Genomic DNA, 27,938 nt, shown 5'->3' with positions numbered 1-27,938 from the left:
CTAAACACTATGTGAGTCAGCCAGAAGGATGTGATGGCCACCAGAAACATTTTTCAGAAATAAAAAAAAAAAGCAACTTTCTAGCAAAGGCTCAAAAAGGGGGTTGTTATGCCCTTAATTAACAGACAAAGACAGACATTGACATTCATTTTCTTCACACTGGAGTCACAAGAGAGGAACCAATTTTAGAAAATATTCCCCAAACTATAACATACTGTAGAGGTAGATTAATTTTACTTTGAAGAAAGAAGTTTTTATTCAAGGGGGGGGGGGGAACAAATTAAGAGATTTAAATTTAAGATTCAGGCTATAAAGTTCATATTTTTCCACACACAAGTAAATTCTGGACATTGTCTTAGAAAGTCCAAGGAGATATTGATATATTCTCCATGAATGCTATCTATCTCTACTAGGGCTGTCCATTAACTGGAGTTAACTCATGCGTTTAACTAAAAAAAAATTAATCGTGATTAATTGCAGTTTTAATCACACTGTTAAACAATAGAATACCAATTGAAATCTATTAAATATTTTCAATGTTTTTCTACCTTTTCATACATATTGTATTCTGTGTTGTAATTGAAATCAAATTGCATATTTTTTTATTACAAAATGTTTGCAATATTAAAATGATAGATAAATGAAAGAGTACTTTTCAATTCACCTCATACAAATACTGTAGTTCAATCTCTTTGCTGTGAAAGGGAAGGTTACTCGCCTTGTGCAGTAACTGAGATTCTTCGAGATGTGTGTCTCTGTGAGTACTCCACTATAGGTGGAGTGCGTCCTGGCACAGTTGATTGGAGATTTTTGCTAGCAGTGTCTGGTCGGGGCACGCATGTGGAATAACTGTCTCGCAGTGCCGCTGGTGGCTCTTCTGGCCTGCACACACCCCGACCCCTTCAGTTCCTTTTCTCTCGTGGAACATTTAGTTCTTACTCCGAAGTGGAGGGGAGGACGGTGGGTAGTGGAGCACCCACAGGGACACACATCTTGAAGAACCTCAGTTACTGCACAAGGTGAGTAACCTTCCCTTCTTCTTCGAGTGCTGTCCCTGTGGGTGCTCTACTTCAGGTGAATGGAGAGCAGTGCCTTCATGAAAATGGAAGGGACTTCGGAGCTGAGCCTGTAGCTTCGGCTAGGACTATGAAGCCTACCCTTGTGTCTGCACTCATGATGAGCATAATGGCATACTGGTTAGTGAATGTGTGTTCAGATGTCCATGTAGCTGCTCTGCATATGTCTAGAATAGGTATGTTGTGCAGGAATGCTATGGAAGCCGCTACGGCTCTTGTCTAGTGTGTTCTGATGCCCATTGGGGCTTCTCTGTTATATAGGGAGTTCTATATCCATTTAGATAGTCTTAGCGTGGATATAGCCGCACTCTTTGATCTTACAGACTATTGATATCAATGACAGAAAGAGTTATTGAAGGTCTTTGTTCTGTCCAGATAAAAAGCCAGGGCGCGACAGACATCTAATGTATGTAACAACGCCTCTTGGGAGTTGTTGTGTGGTTTCAGATGGAATGTAGGTAAGTGAATTGGTAGAATGAGGATGATATTTTGAGCATGAATTTAGAATGTGTCCTAAGAGTCACTTTGTCCTTGTAGAATAGTGTGTATAGGGGGTGAGCCATGAGTGCCCCTATCTCACTCACTCTTTGTGCCGATGTGATGGCTGTCAAGAATACCACTTTCATAGATAAGTGAAGTAAAGAACACGATGCTAAGGATTCAAATGGTTTTCTGATTAGGCATTTGAATACCATGTTTAAATACCATACTGGTGTGGGTTCATGGATATCCGGGTACATGTTCTGTAGCCCCATTACGAACCTCTTAGTAGTGGGATGGGCGAATACTGATGTCCCATCCATCTGTTGGTGGAAGGCTGCAAGGTGAACTTTAATCGAGTTTGTAGCCAATCCTGAGTTTAAGATAGTAGGTAATCCGGGATGATAGGAAGTGGTGCCTGTTGTGCAGATATTTGTTTCGTTTGGCACCACAGGGAAAATCTTTTCCATTTTTGGAGGTAAGTAGAGCGTGTTTTGTTTCCCACTATTAATCAGTACTTATTTTATTTGGTCAGAACAGGTTAATTCCTCAGGACAGAGCCATGCCTTCAGGTAGAGTTTCCCTGGATCTGGATGGAGGGTTAGACTGTTGTCCTGTGACAAGAGATTGTGTAGATGGGAGAGAGTGAATGGCTTGCATATTGCCTTGCGAGTCAAGAGAACCAAGTCTGTCTGGGCCATGTTGGTATTATAAGGATGAACTTGGCCCTGTCGGTTCATGTTTTGTGCATGACTCTGAAGATCAGAGGAATCGGTGTGAAGGCATATAGGAGAGGGGCATTCCATTCGATAAAGAATGCGTCTCCCAGTGATTGTGCTCCCTGCCCTGCACATGAGCAAAACTTTGGGCATTTCTTGTTTGTTCATTTCGCAAACAGGTCTATCACTGGAGTTCCTCATCTGTGGAAAATATGATGTGTTATTTCGTCGCTGAGTTTCCATTTGTATTCTTGTGAGAACTGTCTGCTTAGTGTGTCCGCCGTGATATTCAGGCAGCCCAGTAGGTATGATGCTGTGATAGTGATATTGCGCTTTATGCACCAGTTCCATAGTTTTAGAGCTTCCGCACATAAGGAGCGGGATCATGCTCCACCTTGGCAGTTGATATAGTACATGCGATGTTGTCTGTTAGGATCTGTATCATTCTGTTTCTTATGAGAGGAAGGAAGTGGCAGCATGCATTGCGTACCACGTGTAGTTCTAGTAGGTTTATGTGAAAATGTGTTTCCACAGGGGACCATTTGCCCTGAGTGGTATGTTGGTTCAGGTGAGCCCCACATCCATTCAGGGAGGCATCTGTTGTGATCTGAACAGATCCTGTTGGATCTGGTACACCAGAGCAAATGTTCATTGGGTTTGTCCACCAGCATGGTGATCATATCAACTTTATGGTGGGTGTCATTCTCTCGTTTAGACTGTGTCTTTGTGGGATATATACTCACTCAGCCATCTCTGAAGGCATCACATGTGTAGCCTGGCGTGTTTTACAATGAACGTGGTAGCATCCATATGTCCCAATAGTGGTAGGCATGTTCGTACATCTACCCATGGACTGTGAGAGACCACTGATATCAGGGAGGTCATTGTTGTTAACATGGCCTTGGTAGTGATGCTCTGGCCATGAGAGAGTCCAGGTGAGCTCCAATGAACTCTAGTTCCTGTACTGGAGTGAGGGTGGATTTCTTTTCATTGATTTGCAGTCCGAAGGAATGAAAGAGAGAGATGGTTATTTGAATGCTTCATTCTGTTTCTGTCTTCGTGGTGCCTTTGAGTTGGCAGTCATCTAAGTAAGGGGATATCAGTATCCCTCGTCTCCGTAAGTAAGCTGCTACTACTGCAAGTGTTTTGGTGAATACTTTTGGTGCCATCGAGGACGAATGGTAGCAATATGTACTGGAAATGTTTTTGTCCTACTGTGAACTTAGGAAGCATCTGCGAACTGGATGGATTGTAATGTGAAAGTATGCGTCTTGTAGGCTGAGGGTTGCGAACCAGTCCCTTTCCTCCAGCATAGGGATGATTGAACTCATGGTGACCGTTTTGAATTTGTGGGCACAGACGAATTTGTTGAGTCGTCTTAGATAAAGGATGGGACGCATCTCCACCTGATGTTGCGCACCCACAGGGACAGCACTCAAAGAAGCGCAACTTACAAACACAGATTTTATTTTGTTACATAACTGCACTCAAAAAAAAAATGTGTAAAACTTTACAGTCTACAAGTCCACTCAGTCCTACTTCTTGCTCAGCTAATCGCTCAGACAAACAAGTTTGTTGGCATTTACAGGAGATAATGCTGCCATCTTCTTATTTACAATGTCAACAGAAAGTGAGAACAGGCATTTGCATGGCACTTTTGTAGCCAGCATTGCAAGGTATTTATATGCCAGATATGCTAAAGAGTCATATGTCCCTTCATGCTTTGGCCACAATTCCAGAGAACGTGCTTCCATGCTGATGATGCTTGTTAAAAAAACAATGTGTTAATTACATTTGTGACTGAACTCCTTGGGGGAGAACTGTATGTCTCCTGTTCTGTTTTACCTGCATTCTGCCATATATTTCATGCAAAAGCAGTCTCAGATTATGACCCAAAACATAGTTTGTTTTAAGAACACTTTCACTGCAAATCTGACAAAAACGCAAAGAAGGTACCAATATGAGATTTCTAAATATAGCTACAGCACTCGACCCAAGGTTTAAGAATCCGAAGTGCCTTCCAAAATCTGAGATGAACAAGGTGTGGAGCATGCTTTCAGAAGCTTTAAAAAAGCAACTCTCCGATGAGGAAACTACACAACTTGAACCACCAAAAAATAAAATCAACCTTCTGCTGATGGCATCTGACTCAGATGAAAATGAACATGCATCAGTCCACACTGCTTTGGATTGTTATCAAGCAGAACCCGTCATCAGCATGGACGCATGTCCCCTGGAATGGTGGTTGAACCATGAAGGGACATATGAATCTTTAGCACATCTGACAAGTAAATATCTTGCAACGCCGGCTACAACAGTGCCATGAAAACACCTGTTCTCACTTTCAGGTGACACTGTAAACAAGAAGCGGAGAGCATTATCTCTTGCAAATGTAAACAAACTTGTTTGTCTCAGTGATTGGCTGAACAAGATGTAGGACTGAGTGGATTTTCAGGCTCTAAAATTTTAACCCCCCCCCCCGCCTTTTTTTTTTTAAATACAGAATTCTACATTTGTAATTTTAACTTTCATGATAAAGAGATTGCACTACAGTATTTGTATTGGATGAATTGAAAAATACTATTTTTTATAGTGCAAATACTTGTAATTAAAAATAAATATAAAGTGAGCACTGTATACTTTGTTTTCTGTAATTGAATGTATTCAATTGTAATTGAAATCAATATATTTGAAAATGTTGAAATCAAAAAATTAAATAAATGGTATTCTATTATTGTTTAACAGTGCAATTAATTGCACGATTAATTGTGATTAATTTTTTTAATTGCGAAATTGTGATTTTTTTAAATTGCTTGACAGCCCTAATTTTTATCATTGACCTGGAAGAAAACAAAAACATCACTAATAGAGTATCAGAGGGGTAGCCGTGTTAGTCTGGATCTGTAAAAGCAACAAAGAATCCTGTGTAATCAGGATTCTTTGTTGCTATCACTAATAGAGTTTGCAGATGAGAATATTTTGGGGAGGGCTAAATAATGAAGAGGTCAGGTTCACTGATTCAGAGTGATCTAAAGCACTTGATAAATTGGGAGATTTAGATCAAACAATATACATTATAATATGGCTAAATGCATGTGTATACATTGAGAAACACAGAATTGGGGAGACTATCCTGGGAAGGTGTGACTCTGAAAAAATGTGGAGCTACTGACAGACTGGTGAGTATCTGGGAGCTTGTGTTACATGAGAAAGGGTCCTCTTCAGAGAAAGAGAACCTTCAAGTACAGGCCTGATGTAATGGAGTGTCCCCATGTAGGTACCCTGAGAGCATCCAGCCTTCAGAGCACACTAGCAATTTCACATCCCCTCATAACTAAAGTAAAATGTATACCCCTGTGAAAGAGCGGGCGCCATATTGCTTATATGAGATTTAATCGACAACCTGTCTGTATTAGATCTCACTAGGTTGCACAGATTTGCATCTGTCAAAGAGTAAACTAAAACCTTCTTTCCTTGGATCCTTCAGTGTAGATCAAAAGATGCTATAAATAATCTGGAGTTTGGATCACAGACAATTCATAGCCTACAATTTTTCCCTCATCCAAAGCTCATTGGTTTTCAGGAGGGCCCGTTCAGACACCATGGACAATCAGACAACTAACAAGCATGGCTAGATCGTTCAAGCTGCAAGAGGAATTATCTGTAGAAATTAGTTTAATAAAACACTGACATCACAAAATAAATTAATTGTTAGGAGTTAATATTTTTGATCAAGGCTATGTAGGTCAGTATACTATATTTTGTGGTCCTGGAAACACTTGGGAGTACTAAGGCTAGGGCGAAGCACACAACTTATAGTTGCAGTGAATTTTCCATCTGCTGCTGCTGCCTTAGTTAGACAGATGACAAACAGATTTAAATTCTAGAGGGGATTTTCTCTCTTACAAATAAGATTCCATGTTTGTCACGGAGGTCATGGAAGTCACAGATTCCTTTCCGTGACCTCTGAGACTTCTGCAATGGCCCCTTCGGTTGGCCTGAGAGCCCTAAGCAGCTCAGGCAGCCCCGGGCAGTCGCACCAACAGCTGCTGGGGCAGCCTCGGGCCCTCCTATCCCAGAGCAGTGGGAATTTGGGTATAGGGGGACTCAGGTCTGGGGATTGGGGTGCAGGGCGGTGCTTACCTGGGGGGGGGCTCCCCGGAAGGGCGACAGGAACTCCCCTCCCTCAGCTCCACATGCTGCCTCCGCCTGCAGACACTGCCCCTGCAGCTCCCATTGGCCGCGGCTCCCAGGCAGTGGGAGCTGCAGAACCAGGGCTTGGGGTGGAGTGGAGGCAGCACATGGAGCTAGGAGCTGGAGGTCGCCACTTCCCAGGAGCTGGGTACGCAACCTCCCACAGCCCTGCCAACCTCCCGCGCCACCCCCTCCTTCCCAAGTTTTAGTCAGGGGTATATAGTAAAAGTAATGGACAGGTCACGGGCCGTGAATTTTTGTTTACTGCCTGTGACCTGTCCAGGACTTTTACTAAAAATACCCATGACTAAAATGCAGCCTTCTTTATAAGCTACAAACAAGTCCCTATATGAATGAGAATTAAGTTGAATTTTTTCTATTCTGAATTCAGTCTTCAAAATAATCTCTTTCTCAAAGTCAATCTTTCAAAAGAATTGTGAGACAGCTGACATGATCAATTGAGCTTTCACTGCAGAGTGTTCCTGACAGTATCTATAAATAGATGCTCTGAAAAATCTATACTGTGGTTAAGAATTTTGAGACAAGTAGCAGCTCTAACTTGTTTATATTGAGAAGGCCTCTGACAAGATGTAAAGTCTACTTTTTACTGTGCAAAGAAAGAAGGCTCCTCCAACCTGCCTTTGACACATTTGTTTTAAAGGATATCTAAAGAGGGTACATCTAGAAGAGGGTAAACTAATTCTGCAGCTAGGTTTAAAATGAGTTGGCAATCTTCCATGGACTCAGGGACTGTGAAAGTGGAAGCCTCAAGTGTTTTGTACAATACCATTTCTTAGCCTTGACACAGAAAGCCTTGAGTGATAACCTTCTCTATTGCCCCACTCCAAGCAAACCTATGGTCCTCAGCGCTTTTGTTCATGAGTCTCCCTGCCAGGGAGTTGCTTATTTGATGGATGCCCAGGACTGGATTAAATCAGCAGAACAACAACTTTGGAAGGTTGGTGACTATAAATGTCTTCCACGGAGCTCCAAGATTCCACTCCCTGGCAAAATAAAAGATAATTTCTCATCTGCTACCATTGTTTCTATGTGATGACCAGTTTTAGTACAGGTAAGGTAGAAGTAGAGGTAAATTTCATGTTTGTATGTTTTTGACACATTCAATTGTGTGAGCCTTTAAAAATAACTAAATTAAAAGCAGAGAGTGGGCAATATAGTAATGATGATAAACAGAACAGTTTGCAAAACAACTAGTGCTGTTAGCTGCTTATCCACACAATCACAAACCACTTTACAAGGCATTCCAGGTGCCAAAAGTCCAAATCACCCCAAGAAACCCAGTTACTTATGATAATAACTGTGGTTCTTCAAGATGATTGCCCACATGATCCATTCTCGAAATAAGTGCTCTCCTGGTACGTGAACACACAATCTTCTAGACCGGCGTCTCAGGTGAGGCCACTCACCCCTGTACTAGACTCTCATATACAGTGTTCCAATGGCCTAAAAAGAGGAGTGGCCCCACCTACCCTTCAATTACTTTCACTAATTCAATACAGTTCTTCTTCAGAGTTGCTTCTATAAGAAAGGCAGAAAGCCTGGATTCATATGGATGATCTTCAAACACACTTTTACAGAGGCAAAGAAACTTTTATATTGAAAACTGCTCCTACAAATACCCACTCTTGGGAAATTGAACACTTAAGTCATAATCATGTGCATGATCCATTGAAACAGCCTTTCAGAACTGGTAACTTGATCTATGGCCTTAACACCACATGTCACAAGATGTCAGTGGAACCTGTGAATAGATGTGATCTCTTAAATAGACATCTAAAGTATGGAAAGTGACCTCCCTACCTGTAAATCAGGCTTTGGGGAAAAAAGAGGCAGGTTAATGATCTGATTGAGATAGAATCAGAGGCCATTTTAGGTAAGAATTTGGGGGTGAGGATGCGGGGCCTTACAGTACAATCATGCTGTATTTCGTTCGCACTGAACACGTCATATCCATGGAGGAAAGCTATGCATCTTCATACAAATGGTACAGAGAACAGTTACACAAGTGTTCAAATAGAGATTCCAGAAGTTTTGTGGGAACAAAATTAGAATTACATGGTAGAGCTAGTTCATACACCAGCACAAAACTGGAGGAATCCTATCAGAAACTTGATAGCTGCAGAGTGAAAAATATTTTTTCCAACCAATTCAACCAGGGAGAAGAAAACAGAGATGGTAGCCAAGTGAGCATAATGTAAGACAGTTCATATTCTTCCAAGTGTAACAGTCTAAGATAAAAGCAATGGATCACCATATTGGTTCTACTCACTTTAAAGCTGTCAAAATGAAATCTCCACTTCATCAAGTGGATATATCTGCTTGAAAGCTTCCTGCTTTTTGATTGCATATTTTGTACCTCAGCAGAATACTTGAGAGAGACTGGAGCTGAGTGAAGAATCTCATCCCAGACCCAAAAGACAGAAGATATGATACATGAGGACTTACAGCGGTGGTATCAATTCAAGTAGATCAGAAGATCAAAACTACAGAGCCCAGGCCACAGCATCTTGCTGCTATCCTGTAAGTTTCCAAATAATCTTTTGAGGGAATGAGTACAGAAAGTTCTGTCCCCAGTCCAGGAGAGACATATCTGCCATTGATGCTGAGTTCTGCCTGCACTGCAAGTATACTCACTGATATACAGCATTCCCTGTAGCAGCTAAGATCCAGAATGGGCAATGGTGTCACATAAGCACATGGAATCATAAGGCCTAATATTGGTAAAAAGCCACAATATACTTTTCAGACTGGAATTACAAAAGGATTCTGTCTCCATGATGGTTATGAAACATATCCTCTCTCAAGAAAGCTTTTGCAGTGATGGAGTCTCCACTTAACTCCATCTTTTGTGCCAAGATGAAAGTGGATTTTTCTTTATTAGAATTGGAAAACTGTGCCCATTTTCTTGAGAGCTGAAGATGGGGAAAGTGATCTGTTCAGCTTATTATTTTAAATATAAGCAGACATGATGCCAAACTGTCTGAAAAAAGCAGTTATGACAATTAGGCATTTAGTGAAAGTTTTCAATGCCATACAAATACCAAAGGACAATATTCATACAGGTTTCACCGCTACACAGGACTGGGGGTATATTTAATGAGCCAAAACAGATAATGTGAAAGCAAGTGTCTTTCAGGATTGTCTCAGCTAACCAGTTGCTTAAAACTTGATGTGAAGGATCAGCTGCTCCCAGCTGAACAGTACTGTTAAGAAGACTTCTGTCAAACCTGAAGTCAGGAAGAGCTTTGCCTCTGGAGTTGGGAGCGGAAATCCATTTTCTGTTCTTCTTGGGCTGATCTAGAAAGGCCAACATTTTATCCCATGTGAAGAATTCATGCTTCTCCAGCACTTCTTGGTAAGTTGCAATCCTCAGCTACTATGAGCAAAGCAGATCAAAGATCTGAAGCCTGCTGAGTTTTCTCACTGACCACTGTCATTACCAGAGAAGCCAGAGTGAGTAAAAATATTGAAACCACCTTTTGAGTGTCTTGATACAGTGAGACCGAGATTGAGGTTCCAGGACACAAAGGCTAAACCTCCCTCAGAAGCATGGTTCTTCTTCCTCTACCTCTCCTTCCATCCAGGGACAGAGTCCTGGATGCTCAGAAGCTGATAAGCAACTTGGAATCTCCAGCCTGCTTAGCTGGGCTCGAACCAGGAAAATCAGGGCACCAACCTTCAATGTCCTTTAACCCAGGTGAGAGCAACAATCTCAGTCCTGCTTTTGCTCAATACCAAGTCAGGTTAGCAAAGTCTTCAAAATCAACATGCCTCAAAGTTGGTGATGTATGTTTGGTGCCAAATTCAATTGACAAGGAGTTTAAAAATCCTCCCTCCCGCCAATCAGTTAGATTTTGAGGCAGTACTTCCAATCTTTGCAGGCTCCCCTGAAGAAAGAGAAGGAAAGCATGTGCCTGTTTAAACTGTGACTTTTGTCCAGCATTGGAGATACTAAACATGGTCATCTGTAATAGTTTACATAAAACAAACTACCAAAAGAAGTGGTGAATTCCTCATCTCTTAATGTCTTCAAATCAAGACTGGATGCCTTTCTAGAAGATGCGCTTTTCCCAAACAAGTTTTTGGGCTCAATACAGGGGTAGCTGGGTGAAATTTAATGGCCTATGCTATACCAGGTCAGACTACATGATCTAATGGTCCCTTCTGCCCTTAACTCTATGAAAAAACAATGTACATTAAACTGGATTTTCTTAGCTACTTCAGCCATGCTACCTGCAGAGTCAGAGGACCCAGACAAGGAAAAACACCTGCAAAAAAGAGCAATCCTATTAGGACTGCTTTAGGTGAAGAGGAAACAGCCCAAAATGGCTGGGTCCCAGATGATGCCTGCAATGGCAAAGGTACAATTTTTTTTTTAAATACACAAAAATCTCTCTGACTATACACACAAAAAAGAAAGAGAGTACTCAAAGAGGCAGAAGAGAGCAGTATTTTGGGCTTGCTGCAATGTTAGCTGCCAGAAAGAACTGAATTTCAGTTGCAGCCATTCCCCTCAGAACTCTAAGCAAGGAAGTATGAGAAGCATGCAGGGCACTGAACACACATTTTTGTTTTATACTTTAACAGAAGCAGTATATCTGTAGTCTTGTGTAGTGTTTGTTTTTTTAAAGTATGACACTGAAGCCTACCGAAATCCTTCATTTTTTCTCATTCCTAAAACCCAAGTACAGACTTGGAACTAAAGAAAAAAAAGAGAGTTGGGGGGTAGGGAAGGGGGGCCGTGCGGGAGGAGAGGCTTAAAAACCTGTGCCTATGGAAATGGTAGCCTAATGCTCTTCGCAGAAACAAAAAGTAGGATAAAGGCTTAATGTGTCTGTGTGCAACAGGTTCTCTTTAGATAACATTTAAGAATGTGTTCAGGAAGACAAAGGTTAATTAAGTCACATAGGTTATTTCAATATTACTTCTTGAAGAAGCTCTCTCTCAGACAACACTGGATGTTTGGTCTCTGCTAGTCTTGTGATTTCTATTACTTCTGTTTGCTGGATCTGTGTATGTTAATACATTAATAGCTGGGTTCTGTACTATGGACTGCTCTCCAAAAGTTTTATTTTTCTTTCCATGTACATTATAGTGTGCACAAACACAAGTAAAATAAAAAAATTGTTAAATGCATAATACCTAAAATTAGCTGTGACCATAGGCAGGTATTTCAGTCACCTAAATTAATTTAATCAAAGAGTACAATTCTTTATGGAAAGTGTTCGTTTCATAACTGACACACCCCTACTGAGCAGAAGGGCAAAGGACTCAATCGGCATCAAAACTAGAACTACCTTTGACACCAATGAGTGGTCTTTCTCCATGTAAGGGATCAGGCAAGCTGGCAAGATAGCAACACTACAGGATTTCCATGCTGTCTAAGCTGTACCTATTATTGCATTTGGAAAACATCAATCCTTTCACATCCAATATATTCACTTTGTAAGTTAAAAAACAACAAATTGTGATACTTCTAAACACATTTTTAAAAGAAAGTTAATCACACATACTTCATCCTCATTATATAACACAGATGGCCAAACTGTGGCGTGAGCCACATGTGCCTCTTTTACCCTTAAAGTGCAGCTCGTAGAGCCTCCACCTACCAGACTGGGGGTGGGGGGGACTTAGGACCTCTGCCTTGCAGCGGGTGATAGGGTTGGGGCTTCTGCCCAGTGGGGAGGGGGGACTTGAGGTCTCTGCCTGGGGGGGGTAGGGGAGGAACTCGAGGCTTCTGCCCAGTGAGGCACACCTGCCAGGGCTCAGGGCTTCAGCAGGAGTGCGGCTGAAACCCCAAGCCCAGTCTCAGGTCTGAAGGCCTAAGCCCCAGCAGGTGTGCCCGGGCTCTCAAACTTCTGAAGATAGTCATATGTGGCTCAGGGGGGGAGAGGGAAGTGTCAGGAAGTTTGGCCACCCTTGTTATCTAACCATTCCATAAGACAAAACATACTGTAATATTTGTAAACAGAGTTGATCATGATCTGAGATGATATGGGATAGGATGACTTTAGAACCAAGAGAATCCTGGGGGGAGGGATAGCTCAGAGGTTTGAGCATTGGCCTGCTAAACCCAGGGTTGTGAGTTCAATCCTTGAGGAGGCCACTTAGGGATCTAGGGCAAAAATTGGTCCTGCTAGTGAAGGCAGGGGGCTGGACTTGATGACCTTTCAAGGTCCCTTCCAGTTCTAGGAGATTGGTATATCTCCAATTATTACTTTTATTACCTATTTTTATAGTGTTTTAATAACTATTTGATTCAGTGCATAAGTCTTCAGTTTTTGATGAGCACAGATTAGAATTTGTTTCTTTAACCATCTGCAAACTGGATGATTCAGAGGTAAATACTAATTCATACAAAGTTAGTATAGTTGTTGAATTCTAGTTTGTGCATTTAAAATGCAAACGTACCTTTTCCTAAATGTGTATTTATACTCATGTATCTAGCTGTTCCTGTAAGGCTCTTGTGTTCTCGATATGGTATGTGCTTCTTTGTCTCTGGATCTATATACTCCTTTGCCAAACCAAAATCTATAATATGAATAATTTGCTGGGTTTTGTTTCCTGGTCGTCCTATTAAGAAGTTCTCAGGTTTTACATCTCTGTATATCAAGTTCTTTGAATGGACATATTCCATACGAGAAATCTTTATTAAAGAGAAGAAAGGACAGAGTTTAGTTTAATCTTCAGTTTACCACAAGAAAGCGTCATAGATGCAAACAAGTATTGTTACATCAGCTTTTTCTCTCTATATATACACAAGTATTATCACCTTTAAAACAAACTATAGACAACTATTTTCCTCTCAACATATGCCTAAATTCCACTTAATGTTGATGGGACATGAGCACGTGTATAGAGGAAAACACACTCCACCACTTGCATATAAAAAAAAAAATCTATACTTACAGCTTCATATGAATCACAAAAAAAGAAACAAAGTAAAGTCGACCGTGAGCAAGCTGTAATGAATGCATTTTTGTGCACATTATTGGACGTGAAACTAAGACCTGAAATTACACTGTCTTGCTATCAGAAGCAAGGATCTGTAAGGACATGCAATGTTCTGTACATATAAATTTTAGCCAGTGCATTGCCAATATGAATACGGCTTTCCTCCTAGATGTATAAATTAAGCTTTGAAAAAGATTTTTATATTCGGAAAAGAATGCTTGTTAAATGATTTTGCATTTGTGATGTTATAAGCCTTTATTGATTAATAGAATCTTTGCCATTCATGCCATAAAATGGATATCCCCCTCTTCACTGACATTTAAGTAACATGTTCATACTAATTATTTCATTTTAAATGCTATTATTACTGAAATACTGGCATTTAAAATGCCCAAGTGGCATTTAAAATTTGTACCCATGGTGGAGAAAAAAAAGTGGTGCGCTATATATCTGGATTTTAAAAGATGCAATTACTTAGTAAATATAAATCTGCACCAATGAAAATAAAAACAATATTATTTGGCTTTTACTCTCATCTAGTCTGATGGCAGACTACTCAGAAAAAATGCCTCAAAACCTCAGATTTTCCATTTAAACAATTTTGCTTGTACCATGTATTTTTGTATTGCCCTTTCCTAATTTTATGACTAAGACAATGTGTAAGATGGCAAACGCCTATGTTACTTAAGAGTTTAATCTGCTTATTTTAATGGAAATGAGTGTGTCAAACTGAGCCTTATGACTTTAGGCTACAATTAAATGAGCTCTTCAAAACAGATACTGAATTTATGCAACTGTCCTTAAAGACTAAGGCAAAAATTATGGCACATAAAAAAATGACAACTAAGCAATACTTCATTGTTGGGTGTCCTTTAAAAAGGATTGCAATAAAGCCAACACAATTTAACAGATTGTATACTATAGATCCCTTATCAGATAAATTAGTATTTAATCTAGTACAAAGACTGTCCACATACTGGTCTACCAAACACGCTCAGATTATTAAATATATATATATATATATAAACACACATATATTTATACTTACCAACTGTATAGCTATCATAAGAACAGTTTTAAGAGAAAATGTCCTATCACACAGGTCAAATAGGTCTTCCAAGCTAGGTCCCAGTAGTTCTAGCACCATGGCATTATATTTGCCACAAGGGCCAAAATAGTAAACCTGAGGTATACCGTCTGGAAAAGAAAAAGAATATGTATATGTAATTAGTTATAGAGTACTTACCTAAATGTAAACATATACCATATTTCTTGCTTACAGCAATATTAATTTTAAGGCTTATTAGTTGGATCTACACTTTAAAACGTATCTGTCTGATAAAAACTAATATTAAAGCTGTATGAAAAATTATTAGTGTTAAAGCAGTTAACTTCATTATGCCTGCTGTATCCATTTCATACCTTCTTCTGGAAACTAGGTATTTGACAATTTTGAAAAAATTAAAGCTTTTTTTAAAAAAAAATAAAAAAATCAAGAGCTACCCATTACACATTAGACAGTAAGTGCAGATTCAGTTCATGAAACTGTACTTTATTTCAACTATTGTTCTTTTGTTCAGAATGGATAAAAGTACTATTTTTTAAACAAAAAAATTAGATTTTCTTAAATTGGATTTTTTATATAATTCAAATACATTTTCCTTTTTTAATAATGTGTGTTTAAAATTTAATTTGAAATTATGACAAGCTATGTTAAGGTCTAAACATTATAATCTATTAAAATTATTTACATAAATAAAATGTACTGCGTCAATGAGCACTCCTCAAATAATAATGAGATACAAGGTGCTGCTCTTTTTAATTACATAAAAAAAAATCAAGGGAAAAAACACACTTAATTTCTGAGGTCAACTCAGGCTTTATAACAGGTCACAATTTCATGTACTGCATTAAATATCTATATTATTTTCAGTCTTTACAACAGAGTGAATGATGGTATTTAAATTTTTCTAAATGTTAAGTACTTTCAATTGCTGTTGTGCACAAAAGGTTTTGCCTTAATTATTTTTGGTTTCAGTTTAGCTAGCAGGTGCAGAGAACACTTCCTTCATCTGGACTAGTGAGAAATCACTTGCGAGTTGAAAAAGCAGGAAAGCTTATTTTCCCTCTACCAATTTTCAAAGGTATGATGCCTAGTGGGATGTTCAATGGAAAACAATGGGAGTTAGACACCTAACCATGATTTTTTTTTTAAGTTTCTTTTATGCTGTTAACATCTTTCATCATTAAAACTGGAGAACTCAACTTTAAACTTTATGCTATTGATATTTTGCATTTCTCTTAGCTTAGACAGGAAGAAACAAGCCAATACCTAGTCCATTTCATTTCTGGTTTCTTTCCGCACTAGCACAAAATAGCAATGGTGGATTGCAAATACGTATGGAAATATTTGTTAGAAAAACCTTCCCAATGATTTATTTTTATTTAAGTTCATGGAAACATTTTGACTTTTGCAAACCTTGTTTTTACAAAACCTAAAGTTAAAGTCAAATGTGTTCTGGCAATATCTCTTCAATGTTATGAATTTAATATACATGACAAAAGTCTTAGTTGCATGGATCTTGCTCACTTTTGACATTTAGTATCTAACTTAAGTCTTATTTGTTTTACAAAAATCCATTTTAGTAAAATATTTTACTAAAATCTGTAGGAAAATGAATAGTGTAAGGATACCTTAAAAACAAAAAAGTGCATTTATCTAGGCATCCAGTTTTCCTATTATTTTTTTCCATTAATGCCAGGTAGGCTCTCTCAAAATAATTAATTGTGGTGACTACTAGAGTTCTTCATCTCACTCAATGAGAAACATTAACAGAAAACATACACAGGAATATGCGTTTCTCAAAACAGCATCCAGTGCTGTAGCCATAAAAGTATCTTTTGGAAGTAACACAGTTACATTAATAAAACCCTATGTGCTGAGTTGAGAAAATCTGTTACTGAGTTTGCATTACTGGCCACGTCTACACTAAAAGCACTTTCTCAGTATAGCTATACCAATATACTATATCAGTAAAGCGCTCCTAGTGTAGATGCAGCTTATATAAGCAAACTGCTATTTTACTGATATAACTGTCAACTACATAATGGCTGGCATAATGGCTTTTGCTGGCACAGTTTTGTCAGCCGGGCATCACACTTCTTCACACCCCTGACTGACATATCTTTGCCAGCAGAAGTTTGCAGTATAGACATGACTACCTTCCATTGGCCACATGAATACCTTAAATTACTGATTCACGTAAGAATTAACTACTTAATCAATGTACTTTCTGAATGGAAACATTTGATAGAATAAATTTAGAAAACAAATGAAGACTGTAACCGCTTTTTAATACTTTAAAATGGTGTTCACTCTCCCTTACAGAACTGTAATTACAGCTTATTTGGCATCTTTATACTGTTCTCTCTCTCTCGTTCATATCTCTTTTCAACTTATTGGCACTAAGAATAGTACATAGACTCTATGGATGGTAACGGAATAACGTGATCCTTTGCACTTCTTGGAGATCTTCCTGGGATCTACAATTAGAGCACATGTTGCCAAACTCAAGAACTGGGATGCTAATAGGACTATTTTTATGTTAACCTAGACTGTATTCAAAATGTACTGCACCTAATCGTTTTCCAATTCTTTCTTTGTTTGAGTGGTAAATTTGGTAAGAAATGTCTATTGGCATTTCAACTTAACTCTTTATGGGATGTTTAACATAGTCTTTGTCAAGGCATTGAGACTAGAAGTGAAGAAAGTCCTCCATTATTCTCACTTAAGTATTACGTAGAATACACCCAAATTTATTGCTTTGATCCCAAATCTCAGACACCAGCGCCATATTAAAAAGCTGTTAGATGAAAAAGCATTCCGAGTACTGGCATACAAGAATACAAAATATCTAATTTTGATTAAAAGTATCTATATATCTAATATTCTCAAAAAACAATATGTTTTCTAGCTTAGTATGATTTATCCAGAGCAATAATGCAGCCATGGTCATATATCTCTTTAGAGATCATCAGCTGGGTACAACAAACATGTCTGGGGAAGAGACACTCGTGTCTACTTGAAATCTAGTTGAAGATTCCTTTTTAAAAAATTAGTACATGAGTTAAAGTATATATGCTCACAAATTCTGTTGCTAATTTTTGTGATTTTATAGTAACATTTTCGTATTTTGTTTAATGTTTTTTCTTGTCGGTCACTGTTAAAGACTCATAAAAAGCATAAAAATGACTAATTGACTACACATAGGAAACTATGAAACATCATGCATGAAGTACTGTAATACACACAAAGTGATAAAAGTTTTTCTTTATAATCATTCAGTTATAGTACTCTTAAGTAATACTTTCAACAGTAAGTAAAAAATTCAGACCAACATGTGGCTTACGAGAGATAGTGTTCCTGGAAAATTTTACCATCTTCACAGACAAATCTACATAAAGATGGAGATGCAGTTGAGAGTACATATCAGTAATTAGAGGTAAAAATCCATTAAAGGGATTATGTAATTATCCCAAGAACAAATATTATAAATCCAAGAAATTTAAGAGGTAAGGATAAACTCAAAAGAAATCCAAACATGTGAAGATATAAAAATGCTGTTAACATCAAAGCAATCTCAAATCTGCCCTGTAGTGATGTTACACAATAACCATACAATTATGACTGCTGCATATTAGTGCTTGTGATCTAGAATTAAACTGATTTTTAAAGGCACATTAGATAGTGTTCATATTTTTTCCTCGTGATGTCACTACAAGATAGAACTAAGGTTGTTTAGGTGTCTTAACTATGCACCTAGTGAGGCAAATAGAAAGGAGCACAAACATTGCCAACTTAAGTGCAAGAGTGTAATAAGAAAAGCCAAAGAGGAGTTTGAAGAACGGCTAGCCAAAAACTCCAAAGGTAATAACAAAATGTTTTTTAAGTACATCAGAAGCAGGAAGCCTGCTAAACAACCAGTGGGGCCCCTTGACGATGAAAATACAAAAGGAGCACTTAAAGATGATAAAGTCATTGCGGAGAAACTAAATGGATTCTTTGCTTCAGTCTTCACGGCTGAGGATGTTAGGGAGATTCCCAAACCTGAGCGGGCTTTTGTAGGTGACAAATCTGAGGAACTGTCACAGATTGAAGTATCACTAGAGGAGGTTTTGGAATTAATTGATAAACTCAACATTAACAAGTCACCGGGACCAGATGGCATTCACCCAAGAGTTCTGAAAGAACTCAAATGTGAAGTTGCGGAACTATTAACTAAGGTTTGTAACCTGTCCTTTAAATCGGCTTCGGTACCCAATGACTGGAAGTTAGCTAATGTAACACCAATATTTAAAAAGGGCTCTAGGGGTGATCCCGGCAATTACAGACAGGTAAGTCTAACGTCGGTACTGGGCAAATTAGTTGAAACAATAATAAAGAATAAAATTGTCAGACACATAGAAAAACAAACTCTTGAGCAATAGTCAACATGGTTTCTGTAAAGGGAAATCGTGTCTTACTAATCTATTAGAGTTCTTTGAAGGGGTCAACAAACATGTGGACAAGGGGGATCCGGTGGACATAGTGTACTTAGATTTCCAGAAAGCCTTTGACAAGGTCCCGCACCAAAGGCTCTTACGTAAATTAAGCTGTCATGGGATAAAAGGAAAGGTCCTTTCATGGATTGAGAACTGGTTAAAGGACAGGGAACAAAGGGTAGGAATTAATGGTAAATTCTCAGAATGGAGAGGGGTGACTAGTGGTGTTCCCCAAGGGTCAGTCCTGGGACCAATCCTATTCAATTTATTCATAAATGATCTGGAGAAAGGGGTAAACAGTGATGTGGCAAAGTTTGCAGATGATACTAAACTACTCAAGATAGTTAAGACCAAAGCAGATTGTGAAGAACTTCAAAAAGATCTCACAAAACTAAGTGATTGGGCAACAAAATGGCAAATGAAATTTAATGTGGATAAATGTAAAGTAATGCACATTGGAAAAAATAACCCCAACTATACATACAACATGATGGGGGCTAATTTAGCTACAACGAGTCAGGAAAAAGATCTTGGAGTTATCGTGGATAGTTCTCTAAAGATGTCCACGCAGTGTGCAGAGGCGGTCAAAAAAGCAAACAGGATGTTAGGAATCATTAAAAAGGGGCTAGAGAATAAGACTGAGAATATATTATTGCCCTTGTATAAGTCCATGGTACGCCCACATCTTGAATACTGTGTACAGATGTGGTCTCCTCACCTCAAAAAAGATATTCTAGCACTAGAAAAGGTTCAGAAAAGAGCAACTAAAATGATTAGGGGTTTAGAGAGGGTCCCATATAAGGAAAGATTAAAGAGGCTAGGACTCTTCAGTTTGGAAAAGAGAAGACTAAGGGGGGACATGATAGAGGTATATAAAATCATGAGTGATGTTGAGAAAGTGGATAAGAAAAAGTTATTTACTTATTCCCATAATACAAGAACTAGGGGTCACCAAATGAAATTAATAGGCAGCAGGTTTAAAACAAATAAAAGGAAGTTCTTCTTCACGCAGCGCACAGTCAACTTGTGGAACTCCTTACCTGAGGAGGTTGTGAAGGCTAGGACTATAACAATGTTTAAAAGGGGACTGGATAAATTCATGGTGGCTAAGTCCATAAATGGCTATTAGCCAGGATGGGTAAGAATGGTGTCCCTAGCCTCTGTTCGTCAGAGGATGGAGATGGATGGCAGGAGAGAGATCACTTGATCATTGCCTGTTAGGTTCACTCCCTCAGGGGCACCTGGCATTGGCCACTGTCGGTAGACAGATACTGGGCTAGATGGACCTTTGGTCTGACCCGGTACGGCCTTTCTTATGTTCTTATGTTCACCCATCTTTTCTGATCCAGAACCCACAAATAGCTGTCCTGCTACTAAAATCCAGCAATCCTTTGCAGGTGGTCTAACACTTAAATGTCTTTAACCTTGTAGCAGGCCCTTGCATGTGGGCGTGGGTGGGTAGTAGCTGACTGTGGGTGCCACAAATGTAGCAGTGGAAGCAGCTGCCACCCTCCATATGTGCCCCATTGAAAGCATCTTTCCTCCTTTTTTGCTTGTTACTGGTGGTTGTAGTGAGAACCATTTTGCTAGACCATAACAGCAAACCAGTTTGGTTGCTGTTCCACCTTCTGAAGACAATTAAGGGCTTTATCAGCTCACAAATGTACCAATTTATCTAGATTGTTATAGTTAGTATGGACGCAGTTATACCAATATGTAAGTGTTTATATCCGTATAGCTTATTTACATAAGGGAAAGGGAATAGGCTATACCAGCATAAGGTACATTTATACCATTATAACTGTACACACACTACTGCAGTGACACAAACAAAAAAAATAATACCCTTAGCTTATAGACCAGACTCAAGTCTACGGCTTTATATACCGTATATATGCAAAAGGATATCGTAACTCAAAATTTCAAGTGCTCTGTTTCCATTTTCTGGAACCCAAACCCAAACTTCTGGCTTATCCAATAGACCTGTAAGTGCAGAAATCCAAGAATGAGAGCCAGATGATTTATAGAAAGAGGAGGCACAGACAGTTGGAGATATAAAAAAAGAATAACTGTAATGGGACAAATTTACGTGCAAGGAAAACACGTTTTTGGCAAGGAACACAGCATACCTTTAGAATTGTCTATTTCTGTATATGTGCATACAAGAGTGGCAAAGTTGGAAAAGCTAACACATTTTTCTCATCAAGTACTTTTTTCTAACAAAAAATGCAGCAACTGAACATTCCATAATGATCATTCAGCTGAGGAATGTTTAGTGAAAGGTAAAACTGTTGCAAGCAAGGCGGGGAAAAGAAAGGTTGTGAATAATGAAACCGATGGTCCACAAAGTACTTAATATAGTTTAACACTTCTCAGAATTGAAGATACATCTTGTTAAAAAATATTGTGAGTACACCACCACAGTGAAAAACAGAACTATTTTTATCCTCACTGGATCACAAGCAAGAGATTTGTTAACTCCAAAGTCTCAGGAATTGTTCATCTCCATTGCCATCTTTGTTGCCCATAAATACTGCTTTTTCAATCTGTTTGTAATATTTTAAGGCATTCAAAATACTTGTCAAAAACCTATGAAAACTAGCAGGTTTTTGGGGTTTCCTTTAGAGTTATGTAGTTCATTTCTACAGCTACATGCTGGTTACGAAGGAAACAGCTGTAGAATGGAATTTGCTTGGCTGCATTGGCAGGTATGTAGGCAGAGTTAACAATGGCAGACGTGCACGGGAGATGTGCCAAAACATGTGCATAACTCTTTTTTTCTACTTCACAATGTTATGGAGGCACTGGCAGACACTATACAATAAGGATGTGTCCATTTTTCCAGTTAAAAACAGGCTTTAAATCCCTCTTAGACAAGACAAGTGTAATATTGGTTGTGATCAGCATCACTTATTCTAAAGCTATGGATTGAATTTTAAGGAAATCTGAAGTTAATTAATTTAATGTTCATGAGTTTTATTAATTTACAAGTGACTCATTTTTTTAAATGTAGAGCTGAGGTCAGTTTTCTCTTGCTTACAAAACTAGTACGTGAAACCCTGTGCTGTTTCATGGGTCTGACAGTTAAGCCAAATAATCCACCATCTATGCAGTCTCCTTCATGCAGCCAGTAAAACTGTTGTGCACAAATTAGCTGCACAGTATGGGACATTAGTAACCACTAGGAAAGGGATAGATAACAAAACAGAAAATATCCCAATGCCACTATATAAATCCATTGTACATCCACACAGGGCTGTCCCTACACAGCGTATGTGGCTGCATAGCGCACCCAAAAATTTGGGACACCCCTGGGTCTTAGTGTCCACATTTTCCCTCCCCCTCCCCCCCCACCGTTCCTATCGCTGCAGGTTCCCACAGCTAGTTGCTGCAGCCTGGTGAGTCTTCCTCCCGAGGGGATCTAGTAACTTAAAAGTGAAAAAGCCTTCCAGCCTGCCAGACCTATTAGCACAACAGTGACACTGTTAAAGAGCCATTCAAGTGGTATGAAGCCATTTAACAGGCATTTGCCAACCCCTAAGTATATACTGTCACTTTCTGAATTTACTGATAAAAACAGTTGTGCATGACTGTAATATTTACTCAGAATATGTTAGTCTACAGGCCCTTAGTTTGAAATTTGCTTTAAAAATATTTCATTACAAGATTGCTTAAGATTATAAAATCACATCTCTAAAAAAAATCCTTAAGATATACTTTGTTATGCCTAAAATCTTTGGAAACATTTTTTTAAAAGTTGGTGAAATTTCATAAACATGTCTATTGTTATGGAGATCACAAAGAAAATTAGTGTTCCCTTTTTCTAAAAGCTATGAACATTGTTATGAACACACTAAACCTCTGTGACTGATTAATTTAAAATGTCTGTTTCAGTGAGTTAAATATGTAGTAATCTGCAATGATTACTTTATGAAGGCTTAAGTGTACATTTCAAATATAAAATCAGCTTAGAAATACGGATTAAGAAAACGTAAAACAGAAGAATTGTATCATGTATTCAGCAGGACAGCTGACTTGCCCTTACTACGAAGTTTTTGCAAATAAATCTCTGACAAACTTCAGGATATATCAAAATACCTGTGACTGACATTTTTATTCCCAAATTTAGTGTTTTTAATTAGGTACCTTCTGCATGTCCAGTCTTCACCATCTGGCATGTAGTTGAAAACATGCTCCATTTTCTTTTGGGGAAAAACACACTCTTCTGCAATTTCTTTCTAATGTCCTTTGCTTTATTTGGATTCAGGGATTTGGCTGGAAGGGGGTGAGCAGGGAGGAGGAGAGAAGAGAGAAGGAGACAGTGGGGAGGGTGGGGCCTGGGCAGTGTTGGGGCGGGGTCTGGGGCAGAGCAGGGGTGGAGTATGGGCGAGACCACAGCCTCCTCATCCACACAGGGCTGTCCCTACACAGCGTATGTGGCTGCATATAGCACCAAAATTTGGGACACCCCTGGGTCTTAGTGTCCACATTTTCCCTCCCCTCCCCCACCGTTCCTATCGCTGCAGGTTCCCACAGCTAGTTGCTGCAGCCTGGTGAGTCTTCCTCCCGAGGGGATCTAGTAACTTAAAAGTGAAAAAGCCTTCCAGCCTGCCAGACCTATTAGCACAACAGTGACACTGTTAAAGAGCCATTCAAGTGGTATGAAGCCATTTAACAGGCATTTGCCAACCCCTAAGTATATACTGTCACTTTCTGAATTTACTGATAAAAACAGTTGTGCATGACTGTAATATTTACTCAGAATATGTTAGTCTACAGGCCCTTAGTTTGAAATTTGCTTTAAAAATATTTCATTACAAGATTGCTTAAGATTATAAAATCACATCTCTAAAAAAAATCCTTAAGATATACTTTGTTATGCCTAAAATCTTTGGAAACATTTTTTTAAAAGTTGGTGAAATTTCATAAACATGTCTATTGTTATGGAGATCACAAAGAAAATTAGTGTTCCCTTTTTCTAAAAGCTATGAACATTGTTATGAACACACTAAACCTCTGTGACTGATTAATTTAAAATGTCTGTTTCAGTGAGTTAAATATGTAGTAATCTGCAATGATTACTTTATGAAGGCTTAAGTGTACATTTCAAATATAAAATCAGCTTAGAAATACGGATTAAGAAAACGTAAAACAGAAGAATTGTATCATGTATTCAGCAGGACAGCTGACTTGCCCTTACTACGAAGTTTTTGCAAATAAATCTCTGACAAACTTCAGGATATATCAAAATACCTGTGACTGACATTTTTATTCCCAAATTTAGTGTTTTTAATTAGGTACCTTCTGCATGTCCAGTCTTCACCATCTGGCATGTAGTTGAAAACATGCTCCATTTTCTTTTGGGGAAAAACACACTCTTCTGCAATTTCTTTCTAATGTCCTTTGCTTTATTTGGATTCAGGGATTTGGCTGGAAGGGGGTGAGCAGGGAGGAGGAGAGAAGAGAGAAGGGAGACAGTGGGGGAGGGTGGGGCCTGGGCAGAGTAGGGGCGGGGTCTGGGGCAGAGCAGGGGTGGAGTATGGGCGAGACCACAGCCTCCTCAAGCGGCAGCTTCACCTACTGCCCACAACAGCAGGTAAGAGCGGGTTGGCTCCCGCACACCCAGTGCGCACTGTAGTGTCCTTAGGCAGGGGCCATATTCAAGAGCCAAATGCGCAGGCACCGCACATTCTGCATGAGGGAGAGGGTATGGGGGTCTCTACAGGGAACTGTGACTCTCCACCAACGTGAGGCAGCCGGGCAGCTCGGTATCCTTGCTGCCTCGTCCCTCCCCTCAGGCTGCGAGCCCAGGCTGCTGTGGAGCATAGGGGCACCTGTCTAATAATACTACATAGGACGGCCCTGATCCACACCTTGAATACTGTATGCAGTTCTGGTCACCCCATCTCAAAAAATATATTAGAACTAGAAAAAGTACAGAGAAGAGTAATAAAAATGATTAGGGGATGGAACACCTACCATATGGGGAGAGATTGAAAAGACTGGAGCTGATCACTTAGAGAAGACATGACTAAGGGGGATATGATAGAGGTCTATAAAAGCATGAATGGTGTGAAGAAAGTGAATAAGGAAGTGCTATTTACTCCCTTCATATAATACAAGAACCAGGCATTACCTAATGAAGTTAATAGGCAACAGGTTTAAAAAAAAAAACAACATAAGGAGGTACTTCACACAACACAAAGTCAACCAGTGGAACTCGTTGCTGGGAACATTGTCAAAGAAAAAAGTATAACTGGGTTCAAAAAAGAATTAGATAAGTTCATGGAGAATAGGTCAATTAATGGCTATTAGCCAAGATGGTCAGCGATGCAGCCCCATGCTCTAGGTGTCACCATCCCTCTGACTGCCAGAAGCTGGAACTGGATGACAGGGGATGGATCACTCGATAATTGCCGTTCTGTTCATTCCCTCTGAAGCACCTGGTACTGGCCACTATCGGAAGACAGTATTCCAGGCTAGGTGAACCACTCATCTGACCCACAGTATGTCTATTCTTATGTTCTTAAGGGTGGTTATTGGTTGAGTTACCTTTGATATCACAATGGTCTAGGACTCTCGGCGTGGCATAGATACACGGCTTGCTGTTGCATGCATGTAATCCATTAAGTCAAAATGGTTGAGAACTTAAAAGATGGATGATAACAGTCCACAAATCCCAATGATGATTGAATCTGGTGACATTCTGGGCTTCTTATAGCTAATACTGACTATGCATTTTGCATAAGTATTACATCAATTATTTCAGTAGTCTTAGCTCTAAGTTTGTGAGATCCTTGTTTGTAAACAGGAAGTATAGTAGTGATTATGCAAGCAAATGATCAGACAGCCTACCATAATGAATCTGGAAGAACATAAGCAATCAGTTGCTCTGGAAAGCTGGCTTATTACGTATTTATAACAGAGTACTGACTATAAAGCATAGTTAATGCTTACTACACATGCAGCACTATGTCTGGACATAATGTTCTTACGTTTAGCCTATTTTATAATATTCTTTACTTGTTTATAATTGTTGACTTAAAGGTTTACGCATTTAACTCCAATAATGCAGATCATGTTTTGGTTCATGTTTATTGTTGACATGTTAGTACATTTCAATTTCTTTATATTTAATTTCCTGTAGCTTATGTAAAAAAGAAAAATCCTTTTGAGCTACACATTTCCTTTTTTTGAACTGTTCACTACATACTTTAAAGTTATCTGAATACAAGAATGAAAGCTATTTGTTTGACCTTGAAGGTTCAATTTAAGGAGACTGATAAAAGGATTATAATAGGGAAAGTTGAGATTAAATAGTGAAGATAGCCCAAGTTATTTTAGAATTCCCATTTGGAATAACTACCTGCGCTGAGGTTTACAGCCCTCATGGGTAAAAGTTATTGTTGAGGTCAATGGGGTATTGTTATCTCAATGTTTGCAGATAAAAGGGAAAAATATACCCTACAACATCACTATTTTGATAATCCCTTAACTCTCCACCAATCTTGATAGTCACAACTCACTTCTCAGCATAGATTAATAGCAGGCAGCTGTAATAAGCACAAAAAATATTGTAGTATATTAATATACAGTAAAGTATCAAAAATTAAAACTTAATTACAGTACACTTGTCAAAATAAATCAGATTATATTTATGAACTATCTTTCATTTGTTTAGTCCAGAATTGAAATTTTTATTAATGATCACTAGTCTAAGATCAGTACTTAGAAAAGTTTATTGGTACATTTATGCTGGTCCACCAAAGAGTTTTTAGCTGTGAAAAGGGATGAGTTAGAGGCATTAAAACCCATTATTGTGACTACTTTCTCACCTTCTTTCCCACTCTCAACTGTAACATAATTCTAGCAGTCACTCTAACAAGTTGTTTTAGAATTACAATTTTTTTCCTTTAGTCAGACAATGCATCAAGCATCTCTTGTGTATGGAGATGGGATACTCTTGATTTTTAATTGCTGTACTTCAAGACTCAACCATGAAAATAAGTGTTCCAAATCCTACATAACCCTTTTCAGGTTCACTACAGTCAATCATTAACCCTGAATTCCGCTGTGCCAGACACTTGGTTGGTGAGCGACTGCAGATCTCAAGTAATTTGCTTTTGCGGCACTGCAAGCTTTGATAACTACCCCTTTCAGCAGCTGCCTCCTCTACACCACTTGAACCCATCTTATGGGATTCCCCTATAACACCTGCCTTTTTCCACAGATTCTCAGAGTTAAGACCAGATAATTAGATTACCTCCTCTGTATCGCCCATTAAATTTCACCCAGTTACTCTTATATTGAGTCCAGTATCATGCATTTGGCTAAAGCGTATCTTCCAGAAAGGCATCCAGTCTTGATCTGAAGACATTAAGAGATGGAGAATCCACCAGGGTAGATGGCAATGTGTTCCAATGTTTAATCTCCCTCTATTATATTTGTGCCTGTTTCCAATTTGAATTTATCTGGCTCCCAACCACTGTTTTTTGTTATGCCTTTCTCTGCTAAATAAAGAGGCCCTTTAGTATTGTCTTTGCATGAAGGTACTTATATACTAATCAAGTCACCTCTCAATCCTCTTTTTTTATAAGATAATCAGATTGAATTCTAGGTCTCTCACTGTAAAACATTTCTCCAGTCCTCAAATAATGTTGGTGGCTATTTTCTGCACCCACTCAAATTTGTCAACATCCTCTTTAAAATGTTGACACCAGAAATGTACACAGTATTCCAGTACTGGTCTCCCCAATGCCATGTCATCTCTCTACTTCTATTCACTACATCTACATCCAAGGATCACGTCCGCTGTTTTTGCCACAGAATCGCACTAGGAGCTCATGTTCAGCTGCTTGTCCACTAAACCTTTTTCAGAGTCCATTCATTCCAGGACAGAGTTCCCCATTCTGTAGGTATGGGGTACATTCCTTGTTCCTAGGTGTACAATTTT

The 27,938-nt window shown here is 38.9% G+C and overlaps 1 protein-coding gene across 24 annotated transcripts in view; it reads right to left on the bottom strand.

The window, feature by feature from the left end:
- Nucleotides 1-27,938, bottom strand: part of CSNK1G3 (casein kinase 1 gamma 3) — a 158,982-nt gene that overhangs the window by 54,059 nt on the left and 76,985 nt on the right. For all 24 annotated transcript variants that reach the window (XR_005600224.1, XR_005600223.1, XR_005600225.1 and 21 more), the window contains 2 exons: nucleotides 14,493-14,641; nucleotides 12,902-13,136 (listed from right to left, as the gene is read on the bottom strand). Coding sequence is in view for 20 of the 24 variants with exons in the window: in XM_039543722.1 (XP_039399656.1) it covers nucleotides 12,902-13,136; nucleotides 14,493-14,641 (384 nt within the window). In the remaining 4 variants the exon portion in view is untranslated. The remainder of the gene's footprint in view (nucleotides 1-12,901; nucleotides 13,137-14,492; nucleotides 14,642-27,938) is intronic.

Source organism: Mauremys reevesii, linkage group 6 (assembly GCF_016161935.1).
Source record: "Mauremys reevesii isolate NIE-2019 linkage group 6, ASM1616193v1, whole genome shotgun sequence".
Lineage (NCBI taxonomy): Eukaryota > Metazoa > Chordata > Testudines > Geoemydidae > Mauremys > Mauremys reevesii.
Note: the sequence above shows the minus strand (reverse complement) of the source record. Positions and strands in the feature narration are given on the sequence as shown.